At 34.1% G+C, this 12,568-nt stretch overlaps 1 protein-coding gene across 1 annotated transcript in view; it reads right to left on the bottom strand.

Moving 5' to 3' along the window:
• The window catches only part of LOC110019397 (phosphatidylinositol glycan anchor biosynthesis class U protein-like), a 34,210-nt gene extending 25,496 nt beyond the window's left edge, over positions 1 to 8,714 (bottom strand). The window contains exons 1-2 of the mRNA XM_020717034.1: positions 8,546 to 8,714; positions 8,411 to 8,458 (exon numbers count right to left, since the gene is read on the bottom strand). Coding sequence (XP_020572693.1) covers positions 8,411 to 8,458; positions 8,546 to 8,681 — 184 coding nt within the window. The 5' untranslated portion in view covers positions 8,682 to 8,714. The remainder of the gene's footprint in view (positions 1 to 8,410; positions 8,459 to 8,545) is intronic.
• Positions 8,715 to 12,568: the final 3,854 nt, after the last annotated feature.

Below are 12,568 nucleotides of genomic sequence, written 5' to 3'. Positions count from 1 at the left end.
TGTTACTTGTGTTCAAACTGAAGGAGGATTGACAAAATATTTTCCTCGTTCTGTTGGATTACATCAGGGATCGACTTTAAGCCCATATCTTTTTGCTTTAGTTATGGATGGTCTTACTGGACATCTACAAGAGGATGTACCTTGGTGTATGCTTTTTGCTGATGATATCCTTCTCGTGGATAAAACGAGAGAAAAAGCCCAGGAAAACTTGAATTATGGAGGTCTACATTGGAGTCTAAAGGCCTTCATTTTAAGTAGAACAAAAATTGAATACATGGAACGTAATTTTAGTAGTAATAGCTCTAGTGACAAAAGTGTGACTTTGGGTGATCAAATTATTAAAAAGTGTAACCGATTTAGATAACTTGGGTCTGTTGTTCAAAGCGATGGTGATATAGATGGGGATGTTAATAGTACAATTCAAGTTGGTTGGTTGAAGTGGAGGAATGCTTCGGGCCTTTTGTGTGATAGAAAAGTACCGCTTAGATTGAAAGAAAAATTTTATAAGATGGTGGTGAGACCTGCAATGTTGTATGGCGCTGAATGTTGGCCTTTAAAAGAGAAGCATGATAATAAGTTAAGTGTTGTCGAGATGAGAATGATTAAGTGAATGAGTGGCTTTACACTTGGAGACAAAATGCGAAATGAATATATCCGTGATAGGGTTGGTGTAGCTCCTGTGACGGACAAAATTAGAGAGAGTCGTCTTAGATGGTTTGGTCACATTAAACGTCGACCATCTGATGATCCAATTAGGAGAGTAGATGTTTTAGATTCAACTTGTTTTAAGAAAGGCAGAGGTAGACCTAGGAAGAGTTGGGCTTATTATATTAAAAATGATCGTAATTTACTAAAACTAAATGAAAATATGTCACTAAATAGGACGCAATGGAGAAAAAGAATTCATGTAGCCAACCCCATGTAATGAGATTAAGGCTTGGTTGTTGTTGTTGTTGTTGTTGTAAACCATGTAGTGTCAAAATCAGCCCTTGAAATTTTTCCAACTTTTCTCCCCTTCCTTGTACCCATGATGATGTCGAAGTTCCTTGTAGTCATCAGCTTCAACCCTAGCTTCTTCACAACCTGATTTGAGATAAAGTTATGTGTGGCCCCACTATCCACCAAAACTACAAGTGGTTGTTCCCCAATCCATCCCCTCACCTTCATGGAGTGATTTGGGATAAATCCCCCCACAGAATTGAAGGACACCTCGGCCACATCCAAATGCAGATGCTCCTCCTCCACCACTTTCTCTTCTAATTCCTTACTTTTTGTATCCTCCTCCTGAACTAAAAAAACTTAAAGGGCGTATTCCTTGCAATGGTGTCCTGGGGCGTATTTCTCATCACAACAACAACATAATCCTTTTGTTATTTAATCTTACACTTCTGCATGTGAAGCGCTTGAAACTACCCTCGGGATAGGGTCCTGTTTTATTGTCCTTCGGCGTTTCTATCTGATATGGCACTGCTGAGTCCTTGGTGTCACGACTCTCAAAGAGCCCTTGTAGGATCCCCCGATGTCATCGCCTTTACCGGTTTTCTTTACATGTTTCTTATCCTCTACAATCTAGGCGAGCTCTATCATTTCCCTCAATTCTTGTGGTCTCAAGAGGAAGATGGTTGCTCGTATGTCGGGCTTTAAGTCCTTCAAGAAGTTTCCTTCTAGCCCTGCTGCAGAAATCCCCTTCAACCTCCCTGACAAGAGCTCGAACTTCTCTCGGTATTTCATAACCGTCCCCTCCTGAGTCAGAGCATAGAATTGCTCATGTAGGTCTCCTTCTCGAATGACTCAAAATGTTCAAACAAACAATCCTTAAACTCTTCTCTTAAGTGTAGCGGATACCTTGCCTCCATCCAATGGAACCATGTTAGAGTCTTTTCTTCCAAGTATAATCCTGCTGTCATGAGCTTCTATTCCTCCGTCAACTCATTGTTTGTGAAGTATCGTTGCACCCAATACACCCACCCATGTGCATTCTCCCCTTCGAAGATTGGCATTTTCAGCTTTCTGACCCTTGCATCTCGACCCAACCTCCTCTTCCTCCAAAATTTCCCCCATGTATTAGGGCGGAACTCCCTACTCGAATCATAGGCATATCCCACTCCCGATTCTCTCATTCCTCTATCGTGTTCTTCCATGCCCCTTACACCATCCCTCCTCTAATTTTCAGCCCATCCCCCTCCATCGAAAGTCTCCACTCCCCTTCCTCTCGGAGTCCTAGAGGGACGCTTTTGTAGGTAGATGGTGTCTTTTTCATCGTCTTCTCGCCCGATCTCTTTCCCTTTTGACCTGGGTAAAAATTCCCTGATCACCACTTAGTTAGGGTTTGCAACTGCAGTGCGTTGGCAAGGCATTGGATTGCACCTCCATGAGTATTTTCATCATCTCCCGAGTTTCTCCTATGCTCTCGAATCCATCCTCCATTTAAATTTCAATGGAAGAAAACCTATCATCCATGGTGGCGAACCTTTCTTCTCTTCCCGATCTGATTTACCCTACCTCTCCTTCTAGCACAAACACTTTCTTTGTTGCCATCTCGCCAAAATCTAGGCTCTGATACCAATTTGATACGCCTCGACACAAAAATTAGCGAACACACCACAATGAAACGGTAACAGAAAAGTGAAAGAAACACAAACAGAGGCTGCTCTAACAAAAATTAAAAGAAAACAAACAAGATACAAGATTTATCTACTATTCGAGAGGCAAATCATCTCTACCACACCCTAGACGCTGCTAGAAACACCACAAAAAGAAAATCGCAGCCATAACAAAATATGCATGCCTCGAACAAATCCTAGATTACTCCCTTAGTAGAATCCTCTCACAACATTTCAAAAACTTTCCTTTCAAGCTTTCCCTCCAGACTCCCTTAATTTCTCCTCCTTGAGTATGTGATTAAGCCCCTTGTGAACCCCACCTTTGTCCCGCTTTCTTCTGTTGCGGCAAATTGTAGCTCAGTTGCTTCACGTGAAAGGAATCGACACTAGGCTGCTTCGCGTGAAATGAATCAGCCTGCTTCCTTTTTCTTACGGGTCGGTTTGATGGCCTTCAACCAGTCAGCCCGCTTCCTTCTGTTACGGGCAGGTTTGATGACCTTCAACAGATCTTGGATGGATGGACCGGTCCAGTTCTCAGCATAACACTTATCAAAAAACAACAACAACAACAAAAACAAAGCCTTAACACTTATAAAAAAAAAATAGCAAAAATTAAATTTAAAAAATGATGACCAGTTTCATTCAAATAGTCAAATTTAATTGAATAGGCAACTTATTGGAAGTCTGAGAATAACAATATTCGTAGAACTCTCAGGCATCTCACCAACTCCTCCTTGTTCTCCTGTCAAAACAACAACACCAACCATAAACAAATCAATACCATCATTCACATCAGATAATCTCCTCCATTTTTATCAAGGAACTTCATTAAGGTATCTCAAACAGCTGTATAATATACTCATACAGCATATACTCATACAGAATCACATAAGCCAAGCAGAGCATGTATTCCTAACACAACCTCCCTTTCCCTTTTTCTTCCACTCATTTACCTTGGATTTGATGACCAATAAATATACAAATTGGAATTTGTAAGGGAACCCACAAATGGAGATACAGATCATTGATGGATTTTTATAGTATCTAATAAGGTTGTACTGATGTTTGAAGTTAAATACACTTCTCACAACCTGATCGGGGTTGTACGGCAGCAGTTTATTTATAGACTCAAATTAGCTTAAGCTCAATTTGCTACCAATTTTCATTTTTCAACAATCTTTTGACCAGGGCATTTCTTTGCCTAGGTGCAATCCAGCCTGAAGTAAGTGTAGTGAGGAATCCGCTTATCGCGTTTGCATTTCATCAATGTGATATCATCTTCTCCCTTCCCTTGCAATCTTCTGTATTCCCTCTCTATGCTCTCATCTTTTCTCGTCCCTTGTGATTCCCTCTTCATTGCAATGATACTAGGAGTTGCCCTCGATCGAAATCTAACTATGATTTGGAGCATAGCAGTGAACCAATCTTCTTCTGGCCACCTTCCTCCTTGTAGTTACTAGTTTGCACTATTCTTATTTTATTTCAACACTATAAAGATGCCTTAAAAATTTTTACAGCACTTTATTGAAAAATGAATCTATTTTTTGGTAATGGTGTTGGCAACCATTATCCATTTCGCTGCTATCACAAGGTATCATAGACTGGATCTCATGTACCTAGGACATTGGTTGTATTTTTAATTTCTTTTACATTTTCATTTCAATGGTCTACTATAATGTCAGATCTTTTAATTTACATTGTATTTTTGGCATTTATGTTGTATGGCCATTTCTTGAGTATTAGCCTTTTGTTATAGGTATTGTCTAGTGAATCATGTCATGTGGCATTAGTTATATGGACATGAGCACTAAGCTACCTGATCATTCCACACCTTAGTGTAGCCTAGTTGGCCTATTTTAGTCTCCGTTAACCACTCTTTGACAACCATCATCTGAGGACTTACACAACATCATTTGAACTTGTCAACTCACTTTTGACGTTTATATCATATTCACGCATATCTTGCCCCTTCGCCCCTCCCTCCCTCCCTCCCCACAAAAACAAGGAAAAAAACACCTCTCCTCCTTGTATTAGAAACAAAACCATCATCAAGCCATGAAATTGACTTAGAAATAATTAAGCCTTGCATTGGAACCATCTTGAAATCTTTGAAAATCATCATGAGCTCTAAAAATCTCTATTCCATTACTCCTCCAACAGCCAATGCATGGAACCGTAACTCAAAGTGCATGCCTCGTAGAGAACTTCCAAAGCAAGAGATTGCTATATGATAAAGTGTTCATAGAGGTTGACTTCAGTTACCCCTGTTCCGCAAATACTTGCCATAAATCCACTATAGGTTAAATCCATATGTATCTTATTGTTCTTCTTCATTTTATTGAAGCCAGGCATCTAGTTTGGTTACTATAACTATAGCATGGCTCATATAACCTTCATTACATTATTGTTATTGTATTTGAACTCAATAGTAGTTATATGTTTATTAATATTTAATGTTATGAATTTAAGGAATAATCAATGTATTCATCATACTTCCACATCGCATCTTTAGTAATTCTACTTTGCATGTAGGTTTATTTCTTATCCTACATCAGTTACCTAGGGCCTTTTGTGAAGCCTCCCACAACTGATCAATGGCATCAAAATTAAGTGACAAACGACAATTAGCAAAACATTTGACATATTTTATAATTTGTAATTATGAATCACTAATAGGCATTTGTGCATGCTATTATAGTCGCAAAACATTTGACAACTAATAGAAAAACATTTGACTCCATCTTTAGATTGATATTTATTAACACTCCATCCAACATTCATTAGAACATGTTAACAAGCCATTTAAAAATATCCTACAAGTTTTAAGTAAATTTTAAGCATTAGTATGTTCAACTTCTAGCTAGCATTAGGTCTTGTCATCCTATGTTTATAATAAACCAAAATTTATATGTAAGAAATGAGATTGGTGCCATCGATGGCATTTATGTACCCACAATTATTAATAAAAAAATAGAAGAGTATCATAATAGTTTGGGAAACATAAGCTACAATGTAATAGTAGAAATGATGTTTTATTGGTTCAAGCTGGAAACGATTATTCATAACCATACAAGTAAATAGGTGGTTGATTGATAAAGAAGTTTACACAAACTATGAAGGAAAAAGATCGTGTTTCTCATGTTTTATCGTTGTCCAAAATTAGTTTCTATGGGATTAACTTAATTCCAAGAAAATATTTTATAGTTTATTTGGGTTATGCAAAAACAAACTACTTTGTGGTTTCTTATAAAGGTCATCACTGCCATTTAATGAGTAACAAACCAAAACACAAGGACAACATATCAATGCACACGAAAAATTCAACAACCATCACACATAAATCCACAATGTCGTGAAGGTAAAGTATGGCATATGGAAAGAATGTTTTATCATTATAATACAAATAAAATGATTTCCTTTTAGAGTGCAGGCTATGACAGTATTTGCATGTGTCAAGCTCTGTACCTATTTCAGTAACTAATATGAGGATTATATCTACGACATTACATCGACTTAGGTAAGGTGTCACATGTTGAAAATTAAATCAATATACTTCAGAAATGAGTGCTAAATGGACTTTAGATCAAACATTGTAAGGGAACTTCGTAAAAATTGTGGGATTATACAATTCACATCATACACCATTAATGTTATTTATTTACAGATAAAAAATCTCTTTTAACATGATGCATGATAAACTAGACATTGCTTGAACAGTTTAGTGATTGTAAAATACTTAATTTGTTTTTTTTTTCATTTCTCTTTATTGAATATTATTGTTAATATTGTCACACAAACACCCACTTCTATTTTTGATTCGCTCGATAGAGTGGGATTTAAAATGTTATTGTAATGAGATGAGCATGTCTACAACACATTTAATTTTTAATGTCATTCTCTTATTTTGTTAGCAAAAATTGCCTCTCATTTTTTAATTCTAAATTTTTAAATAAGCATGAGACAATACGAGATATTTATCAGCCAAACTCCAAGCATATATGGTATGTGGAATGAATGTTACAAGCATGCAAGTGAAACATCTAGGGCAACTTATCATATTGTTTTGAGATTTTAAGAAGAGTTGCCAGGTGTATAGAACGACCATAAATGAAGCACAATGAAGCACAGCAAAATTGTCATTTTAATAATTGAGAAGCTTCATTATGAACAGCATCAGGTGCACCAAGGTTTTTTTTTTTTTTCATTAGATGAGGAACCAATGTAATTTTTGCATTATGTGTTTTATCTTGAGTCTATTAGCATGTAAGTGTAATAAACAATTTTAGTATAATGCATCATCTTATTTTGATGTAATATCTAACAAGTATCTACTACTGAACAACCAATTCTCCTAATATTTTTAATTATCATGATTTGTATAAATATCTTGTATGCAATAAGTTAACCTCTTGGGTTATGCCCCACATAACGAATTCTTGGTTATGGCTGCCAAAAAAGCTCGTTGTTCATGAACAGCTTGTGTTCGGCTCATTAAGTAGCTTGCGCTCGATTCATTCGTTAAGCAAACGTGTCGAATATGAATAAGTTTTCTTAGCTCAATTAATAAACGAACCAAACACGAACAAATGTTTGTTCGTTCGTGTTCGGCTCGTTTTAACTCGAAATAAATAATAAATGTTAAATTAAAGAATAATATTTAATTATATTTTTTATATTAATTTTTTATGTCGCATTTAAAAAAAATACATATAAGAGATTTGGATGGTATAACGGTAAAAAAGTAAAGTTTAGGTGTTAGATATGTAAATATATAGAAATTGGCTAGTATGCATGTACATGCCTCAAAAAAAAAGCAAAGTTGAGCCCCATTAGTATGTTAGCCCATGTCACCTCATAGTCTCATTTCCCACATTTGTTTAGGTGTTAGATATGTAAATACATGGGAATTAACTGGCATTCGTGTAAATGTCAAAAAATAATAATAATAATAATAATAATAAAGAAGCTGAGGTCACTTGTTTAGCCCCACATATGTGGGAGAAGTTTACTTACACCCTTAGAGGTCTTTAAATGCAAGAAATCCCTCTTTTGAGAACTAGCCATGTGGATTGGCCAGCATAAGAGTTATAGCTATTGAGCTCCAATTCGAGCCGAACACGAGTTTAATTCGAACAAACAAGCTTGCATTGATTTGAACACAAATAGGCTTTTCATGAGCTACTTAGAGCACAAACCGAACACAAATATTAAAAAATTGAACGAGTCGAACACAAATAAACCTTGGGCTTGCTGAAAATCGGCTCGTTTACAACCTATTGGCGGTAGAGTAACACACAATGGTAATGGGGACATGCTGCCCAAATTGTTCATTAATTTATAACTCCAAACAACACTATCAAATGACTTAAATCTAAAGTTAAGACAAAAATTGAAAGAAAAAAAACAAATAACACTAGTTTAGTAGATCATATCAACATGTCTTCTTTAACCAACTAAACGGCTCAACTCAGCTTAGAACTTAAAGTTTAGTTAGCTTGTCCTCACTTAACTTACAATAACAGACTGCAAAACAGGCTCATAATCTCCGGAATGCAGAAATCTACAGCAGAAATGCCAATTTGTTTGTGGTTAAAGGCTTATTTTCTCTTCCATGCTTGCAAAATTAAATTTTCTGGATTAAAAGCAACGCCGCCGGCTCGATACAATCTATATTAATGCTGAATTAGGAGCCTTCCCCCGAAAATAAAGAAATAAAAAAAAACTGAAAAGGAATTCAAACATAGAACACCAAATAGCACACTCTTGATTTCCAAAACACCAAAACAAGAAAAAAGGAGGAAACAAACCTGCATAAGGGGATAAGGACGATTGTTTCAACCAGTAACCCTCCGCCACTGCGCAAGAAATCAGTTAATCTAAAAGATCTGGCAGCAGAGGAAAGAACAGACGATAGGGTTTAAGAAAAAAGAGATAAGGCTCACAACGACGAAGACTGGTAAGAGGAGTGGCGACCTCAGGCCGAGATCCGAGGTTGAGTTCATTCGCAAAAGGAAGTAGGAGAAGCCGGAAGGCTAGCGCCGCCGCGACCGCCGGCCAAAACCACCATATCCGGGGCATGTTCTGATGCTTGAGATGTCAACTTTAATTTTTACAAACGTAGGAGAAGCCGGAAGGCTAGCGCCGCCGCGACCGTCGGCCAAAACCACCATATCCGGGGCATGTTCAGATGCTTGAGATGTCAAACTTTAATTTTTACAAATTAAACCCATTTTCATATGTATGGAGAGATGTATGAAAAAGTATATTACACTATTTATATAAATAGGATATTTTAAATGTAAAAATTGAATTTTGGGTGTGAGATAATGGTGTTATGTACTTAAATTCTCCTTTTTTTTAAGTTGAGCTTTAATAATAATTAGGTTAGAAATAATTGATTAACCATGAAAATTAGGTTAAAAATAATTAACTAGTAGCTAGGATGTACTTTGAATTTGAGTCTCATAATTGAAAAAAAATGTCTATGCTCCTTCATAAGTCTTGTATATATGGAGAAAACATTATATATTTTGTAAGTATGTGCCGACAAGAGTGGATGCGAAGATCACATTACATATAAGTAAAATTATGATGATATGATCAAATTATTTATCTTTATCCATACATGCTTATAAAATATGTAATTTTTTCTTGCACATAATAGTCTTCTACATTTAGATTGTTTGGCTAGGATTAGAATTTGGAAAACTTATTTTTAAGGATTTGTCAATTTATGCTAACTATTAAAAAAAAATAAAGCTATAAAAGACCAACTTTAAATAGGCTTGTGTGAAATTTAATCAATACCTCGGTGGATTGACATACAAGAGTTGAAAGGTCATAGGTGATTCCATGCATTTGTCATATATGGGTCTTATCATTGTAACTTGCTTATGTGCGATGGCCATTTAAAATTTGCAAATTAAATGGAACATTTTTTTGGAGTAATTAAATCAATTAATTTATTCATGGAAATGATCATATATTTATATATATATATATAGAGAGAGAGAGAGAGAGAGAGAGAGAGAGAGAGAGAGATGTTGTTTGACATATTGTAGATTATTTTCAATGTGAGCTAACACATTTTGCAATCAAAATCAAGATTACTTCGCCAAATTTATCAGAGCTATCACTCTGCCAAAAAACTTATTCCTTAAGCTTTCAAAGCACACCCTTCATGACTATTTTTGCTTTACTATATCAAAATATAATATATTTGTCAAAATTAACCTTTTCTTAGAGTTTGTTAGTCATTTTTTTGACAATTTTAATGTTATTGGTTGTCAGCTTTTGGTTGAAATCTCAACTTTTGAGCAAAATTCTAACTTTTGAGCACCGCTTTAGAATCATTAACAATTGACTATCATATTGTTAAGGAATTTCAACATGATGTTTATCTAGTTATCTTTAATGATTTTTCATCGACATTCTTGTCGGAATCATATCTATCAAAGTGGCCTCCTTAACTTATATAGAATTGTTTCATACTACAACTCCTCTAACATTCTTATTAAAAGGTACGTACTTAGCATACCAACTCTATTATTAGTAGTTCAACAACCAATGTTCCGTCTTACAACATTCATTGTAGTAGTGCCTATTTGTTCTTTAGTTGATCGATTCCTTTAACACTCTACTAATTACAAGATGGCTAATGTTTAAATGATATATACTCTTTTACAAAAGATCAAGAAATGGTACGCTATTGGTGATTAAAAACGGGAAAAGTTAGCAAAATGGTACTCGATTAATTTGCAATAATAAAAAGGAGGAGTAATAGCATAAACAAAACTAAAATTCTTAGTGGTATTCAGTTGAGAGAATCAATGGGAAGATTTATTCTTTACCATGAGAAAAATAGTAGATGGTATAAGCTTTATAACTTACAATTCCACCTTTCTAAGCATAAATTAGAGAGATATAAAAGCGATAAATTATAATAGAGAAAAAGTTATATCGGATAGAAAATATATGAAAGAAGAAAAAAAATTCAACTCAAAATTTACGCCTAAGTCAAACTTTTAGTACATAATTATTTTTAACTAATTAATCTACAAACTCCCTTAAAAGTGTTCATGTTGTATTTTAATAGTGATTTAATTTTCAAATTTCAATCTGTTTATTTTGATGGTAAAGCTTTTTGATAACTATGATTGCATTGAATGAAGCAGAATGACAATTGTATTGGTGATCATAAGAGAACAAAAGAGATCAAAGCTTTTGGTAGGTCAGAGAGCTTAGAGGCACAAACAAATCTAAGAGGATGCACTCTTGGATAAATTGGCAAAATTAAGCACAATAAAGCCTTAAATATCATAATTGTTAGACAAGCACATTTAATGGAGCTTTGTTGCTATCAAAATTTTATGATTTCCTTGAGTCATAACTATTGTTCATGAATTCTAATGATCTGATCTGTTTAATCCACTGTAGGAGAGGACATATCATTTTACTTTAGAATCCCTTGTACAATGGGATAACCTTCTTTATCATTATCAAGGATTTGAAAGAACTAATGTTTTTCTTTTCTTTTGTCTCATTGCACCTGCTAGATCCTTTAATTTAGTTGAAGCCCTTTTTTTTAGTGGATTAAAAAAATTAGTCAGAATGTTTCATTCATACCCACCACATTAAAGCCTAAAGCTTTTAACTAAGACTAAGATAAACACCATATTAATAATCTTTTTCATTATCAATAAAAATACAATTTCAATATCAACTATTCTTCTTTTTTGATATTTATCAAATCAATAAAATAAAAATCAATCAACCAATCTCCCACACCCTCATAACAAATTTTAAGAGAATAGACCCATTTGATCCGAGCTAAATAGGTCCCATTCAACTCGCTTCAAGCCACAACCACCCCCTTACAACAAACCTGATGTCTTTCCTCTATTCATGTTGACCTTAATTTTGGCCAAATCCATTCTATATAACCGCTAACTATTTATTTATAGACCTAAGTTTTGTTCCTAGTGGTTAGGCTTCCCATAAGTTGCTAGTTGCCCTTATCTCTGGTATTGTTGGTCCTTATCCTATTTTGGTTTGCTCAATTTTAAAATTGCAATCTGAAATGAACTTCAATGATCCCTAACTCACTCTTTATAGTTAAAGGGCCCAATGGTTGGCTCACTTTCGAACTTCGGAGCCTACACTTTGTTTAGGTGTGATCTGGTTCACACCATTTTGGCTTCGTAGGAATGGTTTAGATTAAATTAAAATCAAAATTAAATGTAAATTAATCTAAATTCAAATATAATATAATCAAACTTGAACTAAATTAAGTTTAACTTAATTCAACTTAAACTAAAATAAATTAATTAAAATTAACTTTAATATTAATGTAACCTAAAACTAAGCTTAACATAATAAACATCTAAAATTCTTTCTTAAATTGAAATAAAGCTTAGTTAAGTTTAAAATTAATTCAACTAAAATAAAAATAATTAATTAAAACTTAACCTAAACTAAAATTCAATCTTACCTATAATCAAACTCAACTTTAACTCACCTAAACCAAAGCTTAATTGGAGATAAATAAAATCTAATAAAATCAAAGTTAATGCCGATTAAACCAAACTTATATTAAATCAAATTGTAACTTAGTTTAAAGTCTAAGAACTTAGGATAAATTAAATCTAAATTATAACTAAACTAAATTTAAAACCAAACAAATTTTAAAACTAAATTAAACTTAAATATTAAATTGTCTTAAATTTTATTTTGAATATAGTTAAAACACAAATAAAACAAAAAACCTAACTAAAAGTTAGCCTATAACTCAACAAAATCCTTAATTAGACCAAAGCTTCAAACCACAATAGTTGAATTCAAATCAAATTAAAATTCAAATTAAATTATAATCTAATTAATATTTAAAATCAAGATTTAGCACTTAAGCAAGATTAAAAAAAAAAGTTCAACCTAAGCTAACTTTCAATTATGTTAGAACATAATCA

This window comes from Phalaenopsis equestris, unplaced genomic scaffold, assembly GCF_001263595.1.
Source record: "Phalaenopsis equestris unplaced genomic scaffold, ASM126359v1 Scaffold000055, whole genome shotgun sequence".
NCBI lineage: Eukaryota > Viridiplantae > Streptophyta > Magnoliopsida > Asparagales > Orchidaceae > Phalaenopsis > Phalaenopsis equestris.
The sequence above is the reverse complement of the archived record's forward strand: the minus strand, read 5'-3'. Positions and strand labels throughout refer to the sequence as shown.